At 44.1% G+C, this 14,431-nt stretch overlaps 8 protein-coding genes across 8 annotated transcripts; 5 read left to right on the top strand and 3 right to left on the bottom strand.

Annotated features, from left to right (window-relative positions):
- Positions 1–63: 63 nt before the first annotated feature.
- Positions 64–1,311, top strand: V1512DRAFT_200625 (uncharacterized protein; the record flags this gene model as incomplete). The annotated part of the gene is made up of 4 exons (XM_066913200.1): positions 64–483; positions 534–649; positions 695–816; positions 860–1,311. 4 exons carry the CDS (start codon positions 64–66, stop codon positions 1,309–1,311), a joined length of 1,110 nt encoding a protein of 369 aa, XP_066774330.1.
- A 1,195-nt stretch (positions 1,312–2,506) lies between these two features.
- V1512DRAFT_201950 (uncharacterized protein) lies at positions 2,507–4,748 on the top strand (the record flags this gene model as incomplete). Its single annotated transcript, XM_066913239.1, has 3 exons — positions 2,507–2,600; positions 2,656–3,794; positions 3,843–4,748. 3 exons carry the CDS (start codon positions 2,507–2,509, stop codon positions 4,746–4,748), a joined length of 2,139 nt encoding a protein of 712 aa, XP_066774329.1.
- A 316-nt stretch (positions 4,749–5,064) lies between these two features.
- Positions 5,065–5,748, bottom strand: V1512DRAFT_256644 (uncharacterized protein). The gene has a single exon (XM_066915059.1). It carries the CDS (start codon positions 5,724–5,726, stop codon positions 5,124–5,126), a length of 603 nt encoding a protein of 200 aa, XP_066774328.1. The 5' UTR covers positions 5,727–5,748; the 3' UTR covers positions 5,065–5,123.
- On the top strand, positions 5,711–6,904 carry V1512DRAFT_13371 (6-O-methylguanine DNA methyltransferase). Its single transcript, XM_066912972.1, has one exon. It carries the CDS (start codon positions 5,886–5,888, stop codon positions 6,552–6,554), a length of 669 nt encoding a protein of 222 aa, XP_066774327.1. The 5' UTR covers positions 5,711–5,885; the 3' UTR covers positions 6,555–6,904.
- On the bottom strand, positions 6,518–9,684 carry V1512DRAFT_256639 (WD40-repeat-containing domain protein). The gene is made up of 4 exons (XM_066915058.1): positions 9,502–9,684; positions 9,196–9,448; positions 7,260–9,147; positions 6,518–7,214 (listed from the first exon to the last, which is right to left on the bottom strand). The coding sequence occupies exons 2-4, from the start codon at positions 9,312–9,314 to the stop codon at positions 6,606–6,608; spliced, it is 2,616 nt and encodes an 871-aa protein (XP_066774326.1). The 5' UTR covers positions 9,315–9,448; positions 9,502–9,684; the 3' UTR covers positions 6,518–6,605.
- A 352-nt stretch (positions 9,685–10,036) lies between these two features.
- On the top strand, positions 10,037–11,421 carry V1512DRAFT_218844 (uncharacterized protein). The gene is made up of 3 exons (XM_066913642.1): positions 10,037–10,321; positions 10,477–10,682; positions 10,741–11,421. The coding sequence occupies exons 1-3, from the start codon at positions 10,125–10,127 to the stop codon at positions 11,118–11,120; spliced, it is 783 nt and encodes a 260-aa protein (XP_066774325.1). The 5' UTR covers positions 10,037–10,124; the 3' UTR covers positions 11,121–11,421.
- Positions 11,422–11,744: 323 nt separating this feature from the next.
- V1512DRAFT_256632 (kinase-like domain-containing protein) lies at positions 11,745–13,239 on the top strand. The gene is made up of 3 exons (XM_066915057.1): positions 11,745–12,030; positions 12,089–12,159; positions 12,209–13,239. The coding sequence occupies exons 2-3, from the start codon at positions 12,143–12,145 to the stop codon at positions 13,200–13,202; spliced, it is 1,011 nt and encodes a 336-aa protein (XP_066774324.1). The 5' UTR covers positions 11,745–12,030; positions 12,089–12,142; the 3' UTR covers positions 13,203–13,239.
- On the bottom strand, positions 13,206–14,313 carry V1512DRAFT_256630 (uncharacterized protein). Its single transcript, XM_066915056.1, has 2 exons — positions 14,133–14,313; positions 13,206–14,080 (listed from the first exon to the last, which is right to left on the bottom strand). Exons 1-2 carry the CDS (start codon positions 14,203–14,205, stop codon positions 13,269–13,271), a joined length of 885 nt encoding a protein of 294 aa, XP_066774323.1. The 5' UTR covers positions 14,206–14,313; the 3' UTR covers positions 13,206–13,268.
- Between the last annotated feature and the right edge of the window lie 118 nt (positions 14,314–14,431).

The following is a 14,431-nucleotide window of genomic DNA, read 5'->3' as shown; positions in this document are numbered from 1 at the left end:
GGTTGGGGTTATTGAGACATACTGAATCTACCATCATTCACGTAGAACTGCGCGTCAACTGCAATGCGGCGACTAAAAACACATGCTTGTGGTTTAAGACGTCAATTTTCTGCTAGTACAAGACGCGACGTGCAGAAATCTGCACCGGTCGTGTTTAGTGGGATTCAACCGACAGGCGTAGCGCATATTGGCAACTACCTTGGAGCACTCCGCGCGTGGGGCAAATTATGCAATTCTCCACCTCAAAAATTTGAGCATACTATTTTCTCGATTGTAGATTTGCATGCTTTGACTGTGCCGCCGTCTGCGGACAAATTGCGAGAGTACAAGAAGATTGCGGTCGCGACCATCATCGCGTCTGGGGTTGATCCGGCGAAATGCATTTTGTTTGCCCAAAGTGACGTGCCTGCACATGCAGAACTGTGCTGGATTTTGTCGTGTTTTAGCGACTTTGGTTATTTGAACCGAATGACGCAATGGAAGGTGAACAGGACGTGTTAATACGAATGAGCAATTGAGGCTAACTGAAGCAGAGTAAATCAAAAGTGTCGAATAATGCCTCTGCACTAGACGAGGATGCAACAAAAGATTTAAAACTTGGATTGTTTTCGTATCCTGTGTTACAGGCGGCGGATATTTTGCTATATATGTGAGTCTGTTGTCATTTGAGATGTATCTTTATTAAGTCATTTAGGGCGACCCATGTTCCAGTAGGGGAAGACCAAACACAGCATTTAGAGCTCACTCGACATATCGCAAACAAATTCAATCATACGTATAAGCAAAACGTGTTTGTGAGCCCTATGACACTTCTCAGTAAGTCTTTTGCGATGAGCAGAATACGTCTAACGTGATGCAGCGCCGACGCCGCGTGTAATGTCATTGAAAATGCCCACAAAGAAAATGTCAAAGTCTGATCCGAGTGGTCAGTCTCGAATCATGATTTCAGACACTGCCGATGAGATAAGGAGTAAGATCAACAAGTCTGTGACTGACAATTTCCGAACGGTAACATATGAGCCCGAGTCGCGACCGGGAGTTGCAAATCTGATCTCGATTGCGGCAGGTCTGCAAGACACTACACCTGAGAAGTTTGCGGAGTCATGTACGCATTTTGATGGACTACGCGATTTTAAATTATTAGTTGGCGATGTCATAGCGGACAAGCTGGAGCCTGTTCGGACAGAATACGAACGATTGATGGCAGAAGACGCGTACTTGAAAGAAGTACTTAAAGACGGTGCTAGAAAGGCGAATGCGATTGCCACACAGACTTTGGAAGATGTCAAAAAAGCGGTTGGCATTTTGTAAATAGATTTTTTGTATAGTTATTGCTGTATATAGAAGGAGTGCGGCGTGTGTATATAGATGCGGCGCCAGCAGAAATTTGGTCATCCCACGTACAATATTGGCATAGTGTTGACGCATTTCAGGCGATTAGGCATAAAATAATTGGAGGAACTTGAATAATAAAACAGCTATGCGTACATTTGAGGTAAATATGAAAAAGGTTTTATAGAACAACTATTCTACATACCAGATCAAAGCTGAAACTGAGCATACACACTACTAGCAAAGCCACCGGTAGAGCTATTATTTACTGGGAGTGCCTGTAAAATATCTAGCCTATGAAATTGGCTGTACAAAATATAGTCCACTAAGCTGTGGCGCGTAATGCTCTGAACTAGTAAGAACTATTAAAACGAAGAAGGTAAACAATGACCAATTACTTTTAAACTGTTTTACTTTTCATAGTACTTATTATGAGTTAGAAGCCATAATACCCGAAACAAGGGGAGTTTAGAAGCGGAACCACGCGTTTGCACCAGTATCACGTACGAGATTGACCAGGGGTAAACGTCTTAAAGTTTGGATACGACGGCAACGTATGAACAAATTATACATAACGAGAGCTTGCACACGGCATAAAACCACTGTCAAAGCCAAATGACCCCTTTGTCAATAACGATAGAGTTTTGTCAAAAAAAGAATGTTTTCGACCGAACAAGTTTTAAAATAGATTTAAGCTATGAACAGTCTCAATTAATTGACACTTGTGAACATTGTTAACTGAAGGTAAAATTTAAAAATAGCATTCACAAAGGGGCTCTTTCTTGTTGACACATTGCTTCTTTTGATTTCTTGGGTCAGCAGTATTTATTTGAACCCAGACGCTCGTTACTGCATACGCCGTATACTAATATTTACACCCGGGTCAACTTAAAATCGTGCGTACAAATCCAGTTTCGATCTCTTATAAACTGCGCGCCTGCACTCCATTTGGTTCTCATCTTCTTCTTTTGTCCACTCTCTTACTCTCGTCTCCTCCTTTTTTCTCTTTATTCCTTTTGTTTTTCATTCTTTTAATATTATTAGCTGAAAAGTCAGCTTTGTATTTGCTATTGAATCATGTGGTATGCTATTCTGTCCCCCTGGCAATTTATAACGCGCTCTTTCGAATCAGCCTGATGATTCTTTATCGTCATTTCTACAAATGATTAGTTTTATGTATATTAACATTTATTTTAGTGGAATCTTTGGCTATGTCAACTATTTGGTTGAAAGAACTAGAGGCGAAATCGTAAATACGATGCTCGATGGTAAGTACTCATTTCAGCTAATTAACAGTTGTTCTAATTGTTTTTTTTTAAATAGGCATGCAACGGCTAGAATACAGAGGTTATGACTCAGCCGGTATTGCCATTGATGGCGACAAACCTAACGAGGTCCTTTTATTTAAAGAGGTCGGCAAAGTGGCGGCTCTCCGCAAACTCTACGAGAACTCTGATACCGACAACAAAAAGGTTTTCAACACTCATGTCGGCATTGCTCATACTCGATGGGCTACTCACGGCCAGCCTTCGCCTATAAACGCACATCCACACCGATCAGATCCTACAAACGAATTCGTGGTAGTTCACAATGGTATTATTACCAACTACCGCGAGATCCGAGCATTGCTTGAAGGAAAGCACTTTGTATTCGAAACCGAAACTGATACTGAATGTATTGCTAAGCTTGCAAAATATGTTTATGACTTAAACAAGCATCGTGATTTGGACTTCACAGAACTTACAAAGCTTGTTCTCATGGAACTACAGGGGGCATACGGTCTGCTCATGAAGTCGGTCCATTACCCAAATGAAGTCATTGCAACTCGAAAAGGTTCGCCGTTGTTGATTGGTGTCAAGACGGAGAAAAAACTTAAGGTCGACTTTGTTGACGTCGAATTCCCTGAATTCGCAGAGATTACTGTCGATAGCCCGATGGAGACGTCGAACGGTCTTCTTGCTCTTCCACAGTCAAACGGTCTGTCTAATGGGTCACTTCTTGTGCCTATGGGTGATAATGATCTTCGGCGATCGCAATCTCGTGCCTTTGTGTCCGACGATGGTATCCCCATGCAGATCGAGTTCTTCCTTGCCTCAGATCCTTCTGCTGTTGTGGAGCATACCAAGAAAGTTCTGTACCTTATGGATGATGATATTGCTCACATTTATGATGGAGAGCTTCATATTCATCGTATTCGTCGCGAGGATGGACAGCCAACAATTCGTTCTATTCAGACTCTCGAAATGGAATTGAATGAAATCATGAAAGGAAACTTCGACCATTTCATGCAAAAAGAGATTTTTGAGCAGCCGGACTCGATTATTAATACTATGCGTGGTCGTGTTGATTTTGAAAAGAAAACGGTGACTCTCGGTGGACTTTCATCTTACCTTCAAACAATAAGACGGTGTCGCCGTATTATTATGGTTGCATGCGGTACTTCCTACCATTCTTGCATGGCGGTATGTTTTCTTTATACATTTTATTAGTTGTCAGCTAACAAGCAATAGACTAGAGCGATTTTTGAAGAACTGTCAGAGATTCCTATCACCGTTGAGCTGGCCTCGGATTTTCTGGACAGACGGTCGCCGGTGTTCCGTGATGACACTTGCGTGTTTGTTTCACAATCTGGAGAAACTGCAGATACAATGCTCGCTTTACAGTACTGTATTGAGCGTGGTGCCTTGACTGTTGGTATTGTCAACAGTGTCGGCTCCAGCATTTCTCGCCAGACCAACTGCGGTGTCCATATCAACGCCGGTCCAGAAATTGGTGTTGCATCTACAAAGGCTTACACTTCGCAGTATGTTGCATTGGTCATGATGGCTCTTTCGCTTTCCGATGATCGTATCTCGAAGCAAGCTCGTCGTCATTCCATTATCGATGGTCTGTCCAAGATCTCTAAGCAAGTTGAAGAGGTTCTCGCCCTGAACGATCGGATTCGGGCAATGGCTGAGACTGATCTGATCAACCAGAAGTCACTTCTTTTGCTTGGCAGAGGCTACCAACATGCGACTGCCCTCGAGGGTGCGCTCAAGATTAAGGAAATTTCTTACATGCACTCTGAGGGTGTCTTGGCGGGTGAGTTAAAGCACGGTGTACTTGCTTTGGTTGATGAGAACTTGCCAATCATTGTTCTCGCTACACATGATTCCTTGTTCCCCAAGGTCATGAGCGCTGTTGAACAAGTCATTGCTCGCTCCGGCAACCCCATTCTGCTTTGCAACAAAGGTGAGAATGCGCTTTCAAAGCTCCACAAGACATATCGCACGCTCGAAGTTCCTGCTACCGTTGACTGTCTGCAAGGCCTGCTAAATGTGATTCCACTACAGCTCATGAGCTACTGGCTTGCGGTCAAGAAGGGCTTCGATGTTGATTTCCCACGAAACTTGGCTAAGGCAGTGACAGTGGAGTAAGCAATTTTTGTTGTTGGTCTGTTATGTGGTTGTCATGTTATAAATTTGGGTTCTGGAAAAAGAAAAATGCAAAGTCAAGAACTTTGGGCCGGTGTAATAATATTGTGGCTCGTGTTAGTGTTTAGTATACACTTTGTTTGTTTCTGTCTTGATGCAATAAGCTTTCTTCTTTTTCGACATGGTTTGAAGAAACTGTGCGTTTTTGATTGCTGCTTTTGGTGGTTTACTGTATTATAAGTATTGTCGCTAATAATATGAGTTATTATCATGACTCAAAAGACTAAAGCAGTAAAATCGAGGCTAAAGAGCCCACAATGTCAGGAATCCGCGCAAGCAAACAGAGCATAAGGTATCTTAATCAACAGCACAAGAATATTAAGCGTCAGACATAATCTCGTCTTTGTCTTCGCTTGAGCGAGCAAGGTACGCCGTTGGGCATAACTCGCTAAACCGTTGAAAGTGCCAACTGTCATTGGCATACTCATTGATATTTTCATCGTCTATGTCCATCATATCGGAATCCAAAACTTCAGATTCGCCGTCCGTCATGTCGGTATCGTTCAGATCGTTTCGTACTGTCGATTTTGACAGCAACTTAATTATATACTTCGTTACAAGATCTTGCATTTCACAAGATAAAAAAGACGGGGTTAGCTGTCGTTGGCCGGACATCGAGAGACCGTCAGGTCCGGATAAAGGTAAATTCGATTTTTTTAAATTCACAGTTGTCGGCGACGACAGCAAGGACTGGGCAGCATTTACCTTATTATTCATAAATTTAACCTGATCGCATTCGAACCCGGCAGCATATCCGGCCAACCCGGCGTGAGCCGCCAATTTATTTGTGTACGACGCCGGTCGCTGCTTCGCACCGCCAAGCACAAACTGAATATCGTCCTCGTCCTCCTCACCGTCGTCACTACTACTGGCTGTACTTATAGTGTCATCATACGCCCCATCAGATCGCGAGACGCTCATAGGTGTAATCGTTCGAAGTTCCATTACGGTGCAAGACAACTAAGCAAAATCTAGGCGCGTTTAAAATCATCGCCATCAATTAAGTCACGTGATGACGTGTGTGTGACGCATCTTTGATCAACATCCCGACGCGGCCATTTTCTGTTCCGTTAACAAATTATGCAGAAAATAGTAGAATACACAGTTTCAAACGAGACTCCACTAGGCTGGATGCTGGTGGCACGAGAATACGCACCGAGAGAAAAAAGGTCAAAAATAATGTATCTTTCTCTTGGCTCGAGTCCAGCCAAAATGAGCCGTGAATGCCGCGAGACGTTGGCGAAAGATCGACGAGCGAGATACAAGTTTATTCAGTCGTCTGCCGGATTTGAAATTTGTCGTGTCGTCGAGCGCATCGTGTGGCGGTACATTGCTCCTCCCGCCGACGCTGACGAAAATGCAGATTATAATACCGACAAGAACCTGACCGATGCAGAGTTTGTGGACCGAATAGGCGGGGTCGACATCTCACACGGAACGGTCAAGCAGCAGCAGATATGGACGTATTTACTTTACGAGATACCGCGGGGTAGGACCAAAAGTTACGGCCAAATCGCGGTAAATTTATACCGATCGGCCGGTATGTCACAGATTGTTGGACAGGCCTGTGCGCGCAATAGGATTGCGCTCCTGATTCCGTGCCATCGAGTTCAAGGTGCTAAGGGAGCGTTGACAGGGTTTCGGTGGGAAATTTGGAGAAAACAGGCATTGCTGGTAAAGGAACTTGACACGCTTGACGTGTCATGCAAACCTATAAAGCAAACTGTACTTACTTCTACATACTTTTGAATAATACCCAATCATGTAACATGTTACTCCTTATATAGCTATAGCACAAGGCTAGGCAATAATGCATTCCCGATCATCGCCGTCGATCACACCGGCTCCTTGTAAATGCAACCGCATTTCTGCCAGCTCGGCTAGCGTATGCCGCGTAAACCCGGCGTCTGCAAGCCCCTGCTGCGATGTCTGCGCGTTCGCACTCACGATACTGTATTCCTCGCTGATTCTCGATCGGGACGGACCCAAGAACTTTCTCGGCGCCTTTAACTCGGATAACATTGTCTTCGCACGCACGTCGTTGTTGTGAATCACAGCGCGAGTCACATCGGTCGGGTTAGGAAAATGTTCCTGATAGGTATCAAATATATCTGACCGATCCCAGAACCGTACACTCGGTCCGTTCGCGGTGTTGCGCCGTCCTTGCATCGCCGGCTTCAGAGTGTAATCCATGCTGTACGGACTGAAAATTTTGATTGTCCTGTCAATTCCAGATACCGCAATCTGAGGAATCTGGGGATGCGGCTGTACAACATTCACAATCTCTGTGTCAGCCTCCAGTATCTGTACAAGTTTCTGACTCTCTTTATCCCATATGAATAAATGACCACAGTCCGAACCTGACATAATATATTCATCATTCGCACCAAAAAAGTTGACATCCTTAACCTATCAAAAGTTAGCAGAAACATCCATACAGCGGGTCGCTCATACAGTCTGGACATTGCAGTGACCGCAAAATGCACGCAATGGCCGACCTATTGGCACATCCGGCGCAAGTTTAGAAGGGTCCGATTGGCCACGACCGTACTGTAGCCACGGCATGTCGTCACCGTCAGGATCGTCGTAAGTATCATAGTCTTGTTCTGGGAAATGAGGTCGCAAACCACTAAACGTCTCATCTTCGTCAACTTGGTTGAGATCGCTAATATCAAGGTCCCAAGCACTCGAATCATGCTCAAACTCGTCATGATACGAGAATTCGTGCATCGGACCTTCAACTGGAGCGTCAATGTCGTATTGAGGAGCCTTGATATCTATCGGCAAAATGTTGTCTTGCCAGGTTGGTCCAAATGCTTCCTCCAGTACACTGTCAGTAATTTTCGTCGCTTCTCGTCGTATCAAGGCTAATGCCCCATCGCGCCACACCTTCAGGTCAAATAGCTCACTTTCCGGATCCTTGTATTCTTCAGTCTCGATCTCAATCTGCAAATCCTCAGCTAAATGAAATTCAGAGTCTGAAAGTGTTTCTTGATCAAGTGCGCTAAGTACGGGATGATGATTTTCGTATGATTGTAATCTAAAAATATCCGGATCAGGAACACGCACCGTTCGTGTTCGAGAAGAAATTGCAAATCCATGCTGAAGCATGCAAGCGATAACGTCGTATCGTGGCGACCAACGTGGTTGAATTACCGGATTCACTTCTTCGTCCTCCGAATCACTTGCGTCTACTTCAGTATTCAAATCAGCAGACCCAACTGCTCGTAAACTCTCTAACCGTCGACGTTCCCTTTCCTCGCCACGATGATGGTCAAACGCATCCATTCTGCGGTAGTACATTGCCAGTGCAACAACAAACTTGTAGATCGAAAACTGTGCATTCGTCTTTGGCAGCTGGTGTCTCCTGTACATGTCCAATATCTGATTAGAGACAATGGACGACTCAGCTCTCATACTACCATTATGCATCGTAACTATAAGCATTTTCACCTGTCGAATAAGCGGTATTAAATCAGGGTGCTCCGAAATTAAAGCAGATTCAACGCCAGGATTTGTTGCGTTGGTCGCCGCATCGTCGACCGTGCTATTAATCGGATCGGCTCTTGGCTGTGTATTGGCTTCACTGCCTAGGTCGTCCAACATCGGACCGTCTTGGTGTATATTAAACAAATAAATTCCATCTGCCGACCAGCTCCCGAGCAGTTCGTTCGGATTTGCAGTAGAGAACTTCGCACTAGTAACGTGATGCGCTCGTTTACCTCTTGGTGCGAACTTGCGAACGCATTGTGTACTTTCTGTCGGATCCGACACCATACCCCATGTTTCCATGATGTCTTGAGCCAAAAACCGACGGTCGTGAAGAAACAGTGCGTGATGTGTTCCGCCGACAACTATGTACTGTGGCTGAGACGGTGCGAGTGTGAGCGCGTTCAACGATATACGATATTTTCCGTAAGATATTAGTGGCGGTGGTGCAGTATCTGCTTTGTGATACCGATTTGGAGACCGTAGATCAATATGTCGAATGTCACCGTCTTCACTGCAAGTTAAAAATAAATGCGGAGACTCTCCATCAGGCACAATCCTCTTCACACGATCTTTGAAGCAACGAAACACGTCTCGACGCTTTGGTGAGCCATTACCAATGTCAAAAACACGAACTTCTTGATCACCGGCTGCCGAAACAACAACACCGTTGCTGGTGTGGGGCATAAACTTGACAGAAAATATATTGCTCGTGTGTCCAGTCTGGAAACGGTACCTGAGAGGGTACGATGGCGAATCGGTGGAGTAAATGTTGACCTGGGTGTCGTCGCTTCCTGATGCCAAGAACTGACCATCTGAAGACCAGCATAGAGCATTAACACATCCGGTATGCCTGCGTAATTGTAAGCTAAGTTGTAATTCATTGTGCCAATTACTATACCCAAATAACTGATGAGTCAATTCTAGATCTTCAACAAATTTCGGTGCAGAATAAAAGCTTTTTATGGCAGTACCCTTATCCAACTCTCTTTGACTTAGCAGAGCGCTAAAAGACATCATTTTGTAGTTTTCAAAAGATTCCTCTGAAATGTGTAGTCTGATCTTGATTAACTGTACTCTAGCTCGATTTCAAAGCCTCAATGCCAATTAAACCTCGTCAAAATAACATTGTAGTTATTACATATATGCTGTAGCTACCATCTGTTCTATTATTATACCGTTTATACTGAAAACGACTGGATACTACTTGGCTGTGGAATACTAGTCCCCTATAGTTCGCGTTCGCTGTCGTCATTGAAATTACTTACATGTATCGAGGGTTTAGTACAAAATTGTTGATCGATGAACAGAAATGCTTAAATAAACCTTATTTTTTTAAAATAAGCTTTCATAAGAAAGCATAATTAGCGTGTTTGTAAGACAAGACGAGTTGGCTCAAGATTAGACTCTTGGACGCAATCAAGATACAGGTTTACGCCTGTGCTCTCTCCAACTGTACCATTACGCACCCAAATTTTGCATTTTAAACACATGCGCAACTCCTGCTATAAAATTAATCTTGTTTTTTTGTCATTTCAGGTTTGCAAAAAAGTAGGCACGGAATTTTGAACTAGTGCGGCGCATTTTAAGGTCAACAATTTACATTGCAAGTTTCATGTTTAACTCAGTTACGTTTATGCCATAACTATGATTAGTAAACTAACTAATAGCGCATATCTACACTTTAGTATGTACCTTTACCTGTGCTGTATTTTCTCGTAGCCCCCCCCCCCGTTTCGTCCGTCATTCTTTACTGTATGTTGTTGGTTCTCCACACACAAAATTCACGTTTAAGCAATTGCCATCACGGAAACACTTCATCAAGACAAAATGCCAACTCTCCCTTCAATTTACGTTTTTAAGGACAGCACTTTGCTTGCTCCCGCTTTTGCAGAGTATATTCTGCAAGCTCAGGCAGCCGCGCTTGAGCGTCACGATGCGTTCAAGATCGGCGTTTCAGGTGGCTCTCTCGTGCCAATGCTACGGAAATCATTACTGGGAAATGAGGCGGTGAAATGGTCAAAATGGTACAATCTTATATTATGTCCCAAATCATTTAACTATGCTTTGCATGATGGGAATGTGATGCTTGTGGCATTCTGAAACACATCGGTTTCATTTATGAAATGCATTGGTTAATTGATGTTACGATAAATTATAAAAGACTGACTAATTTTTATAGGCAAATTTTTTTTGCCGATGAGCGGTTAGTCCCATATGAAGACGAGGACAGCAATTATGGGCTGTTAAAGAGGGAACTGCTTGACCATCTGCCAGAAGAAGTTGTTCAGCCGACAGTTTTCCCTATCAACACCGACTATTTGGAAGACGCTACAGAAACGGCTGATTTGTACGAAAAAGAGTTAATTAAGAGTTTTGCTGCAAAAGGTACGCCGATATAAAGCTAGTCGTTTTACGAAATCGCAAATGTTAACACAATTATCAGATTCAGTCAGATTGCCATCTTTTGATTTGCTTCTTTTAGGGTGTGGACCAGACGGACACACTTGTTCACTGTTCCCTGGGCACGAGTTATTGCGGGAAAACGTTGCCTGGGTTGCGCCAATCGAAGACTCACCAAAACCACCTCCAAGAAGGATCACACTGACATTACCCGTCGTCGCGCATTCAATTCGTATTGCATTTGTTGCGACTGGTGCAGGCAAGGCCCCAATTTTGAAAACCATTTTTGAAGATCCTGATGCTGGCTTGCCTTGTAGTCTTGTCAATGAAAGTGCAAAGGGCAAGGTTGTTTGGTTCGTGGACGGACCGGCTGTCGACGGTGTTTCTGTTCAGAAGAAAGAATGGAAGAGCCCTTCGTTATAAGATAACGGAATTATATATATGTAAATGTATATGTGCCGTAAACCTTCGACTTGCCATTAACCCTGATTCAACTCTGACCTCTTTCCTTTATATATCATCGAGTACGAACAATCTAGATAACTTATACTTAATAGACAGTCAATAGCTTAGTTAGATTATTGATTGGCACACATATATGACATGCTTCAATTTATACCTACACATTTACAGTATAGCTTTAAAATATTACCTGGTGTAATAACCAACCTTGAACTTTTTCCATAACGAGTTTACTGTCCCGATAAAGCCAAAGAAGTTCTGCACTTTGACTGCCCTCAAAATCGTCTGTGATGCTGGCAGCCAAGAGCAGGAGTTGATTGCTAGATTTCACTGCTTTATGATTTTGGATGGTATCATGTTTGATGCGTTGTTCTTTGTTCTATTGATTCTGGTCATTGTTTTGTCCTTTTTGTGTGTAATCACGTAAATAATCCATTAATATAAATAAGAGCTTATTAAACTCACGATTAAGATCGTTGGTAGCAATAATACATCTCCGTGGCTTAAGCCGACATAGATACAGCACTCGGCGATCATGACATGTCAGGAGGAGTTTGAGCCTCACCTTCCACCATCCATTTTTGACGTTTGACGTTTTTAAGCTGAACGCGGTTTACTGTTTACTTGTCTGCTACAGCTTTAAATATTGTTCAGAAAAAGACGGATACTCGAAAAGTTGTATTAGTACGCATTCACAAAAAGCACGACTCTTGATTATAACAGAGTCGAGCCATTTGAGAATCTGGATCAACAAAACCAAAACTACCAAGAAGGCCAGTACGCAGCCGGTGCGTCTCCAACCGACTCACTGGCATCACAGCAACATTCAAATCCGTCGCAAGTGTCGACGTTTTTACATGCAGAGAGCGAGGTGAGCATCATCATGTACACGAGAATTTCGTCGCCTGGAAACTGACTCTTTCTTGCAGCAGAACTACGCACCACCGCCGGCAAGGTTTCCGAGCTCTAGCAATCAGGGGAGAATGTCGACGAGCTCACAGTAGGTGGCTATAGTGTTGATGCGTAAATTTGTTTTGCTAACAATGTAGGTATCAGCAGTATGTCTTGACACATTTGGCAATTTGGAGTAATGTACTGACTGACATTTGCAGACTTGAGAAGCTAGGTGAGGGTACTTACGCGACCGTGTTCAAGGGGCGTAATAGGGCGACAGGTGAATTAGTCGCATTGAAAGAGATCAACCTTGATAGCGAAGAGGGCACACCGTCGACTGCCATTCGAGAGATTTCGCTTATGAAAGAACTTGCACACGAGAACGTAGTGTCACTGTACGATGTCATTCACACTGAAAACAAACTTAATTTGGTGTTTGAATTTATGGACCGTGATTTGAAGAAGTACATGGACAGCCGTGGAGACCATGGCGCGCTTGACCCGGCTACAATCAAGTCATTTATGTATCAGCTTTTGAGAGGAATCGCGTTTTGCCACGACAACAGAGTGTTGCATAGAGATTTAAAGCCGCAGAATTTGCTCATCAATAACAAAGGACAGCTAAAGCTGGCAGATTTTGGTCTTGCGCGTGCATTTGGAATTCCAGTCAACACTTTTTCAAACGAAGTCGTCACTCTTTGGTATCGTGCTCCTGACGTGCTCCTTGGCTCGCGTACATACTCGACATCGATAGATATATGGTCTGCAGGATGCATTATGGCTGAAATGTATACCGGCCGTCCTCTGTTTCCCGGCACCACAAACGAAGACCAGTTGCAAAAGATTTTCAGGCTGATGGGCACGCCGAACGAACGCACATGGCCAAACATCTCGACGCTGCCAAACTACCGTGTAAACTTCCCAGTCTACGCGCCACAGGACCTGCACGCAATTCTGCCAAAAGTGGACATGCTCGGACTCGAGCTACTGGTGTCAATGTTGCAGCTCCAGCCAGACAACAGAGTATCGGCCCACAACGCGCTTAAGAGCCCGTGGTTCGCAGAGTACAACACGCCGAGACGGTCACAAGACCAGCGGAGCAGTCAACCGAGCGTCGCGGGTTTACAAACACAGGGCTACGGTATATAGTAATTGTAAAGATGAATAAATAGTACTTTCTTTTGGAGATCTGCAAGTCACAGTGTCGTAACGTGTCTAATATGTGCTTGGGAATTGGGCCAGTCTGCCACCGTCTGTCACCAATGCTACTCCGGTGCTGTAGCCACCAGCTGCTGAGGCAAGGTACAAAATCGCACCCGCCATTTCCTCCTCGCTACCCGCACGACCTAAAGGAATGAAGCTCTTTGGGAACAGCGGCAGATGCACCTTATTGTTCTCGTCGATGCCTTGGCCAGGACCACCGGTCATCTGGGACGGGTACATGCCAGGCGTTAAGACGTTGACGCGAATGTCGTATTCAAGAAAGAACGTCGACAACATTTTTGCGAGGTGATTTGTGGCGGCTTTAGAGACGCTGTACGTGAATGCAAAGGGGGTAATTCGCATAAATCCACCAATCGAACCAGTGATGACGATTTGCGACGTTGGTTTTCCGTGAGCGCGAGTCTTGTTGCCGAGGTCGAGCAGTTCAAGAAACGCGGCAGTTGTGAAGAACACGGACGTAACATTGACTGAGAACGTGCGGGCCCACTCATCCTCTGACTTATTCATCCAGAACTCAGAAAGCTTTTTTGGGTCTGCCTTGATTTCCGGAGTAAAGTCATGGGTCGACTCGGACATGACGCCAGAGTTAACTACCAACAAATCAATCTTACCGAACTGTTCTTTGATTGCAGCCGTAATGCGAAGCAAGTCTTCCTTCTTGGTCACATCGCCTTGAAGTGGGAACATATTTCCGTGCTTCGCATATAACTTAACCGCATTTTCGAGTACATTCAATCTACGTCCGACAATATACACAATAGCACCGTTGTTTTCAAGCGCAGTTGCCATCATAAGTCCAATTCCTGTGCAATCTGTTAGTAATCCCCTCACGCAATACAGCAACCATACACCCACCGGTACCGCCTCCGGTAATGACACAAACAAGGTCTTTCACGTCAAAAATATTTGTGATACTGAAATCTGTCATTTTGTGGGGTTCAATTGGGTAGTTTACAGCCAAATTACAAGAAGCAGAGAGTGTATATATGGAGTAAATTACTCATTAATCATGCAGCTCCAAGCTAATCAGCTTCTGCGGCTCAACATATCTCGGATTTAAAATCGTCGAGTGTGGAAGAAATTAAATAGAAGGGTATTGTTAAGCATTAGGGTTTTGTACGATAGCGTACCGTCACATGAAGATCACATTCTTG

Source organism: Lipomyces arxii, assembly GCF_038497795.1.
Source record: "Lipomyces arxii strain Phaff 12-163 unplaced genomic scaffold V1512scaffold_1, whole genome shotgun sequence".
NCBI lineage: Eukaryota > Fungi > Ascomycota > Lipomycetes > Lipomycetales > Lipomycetaceae > Lipomyces > Lipomyces arxii.
This window is presented reverse-complemented; position numbering and strand designations above follow the sequence as displayed.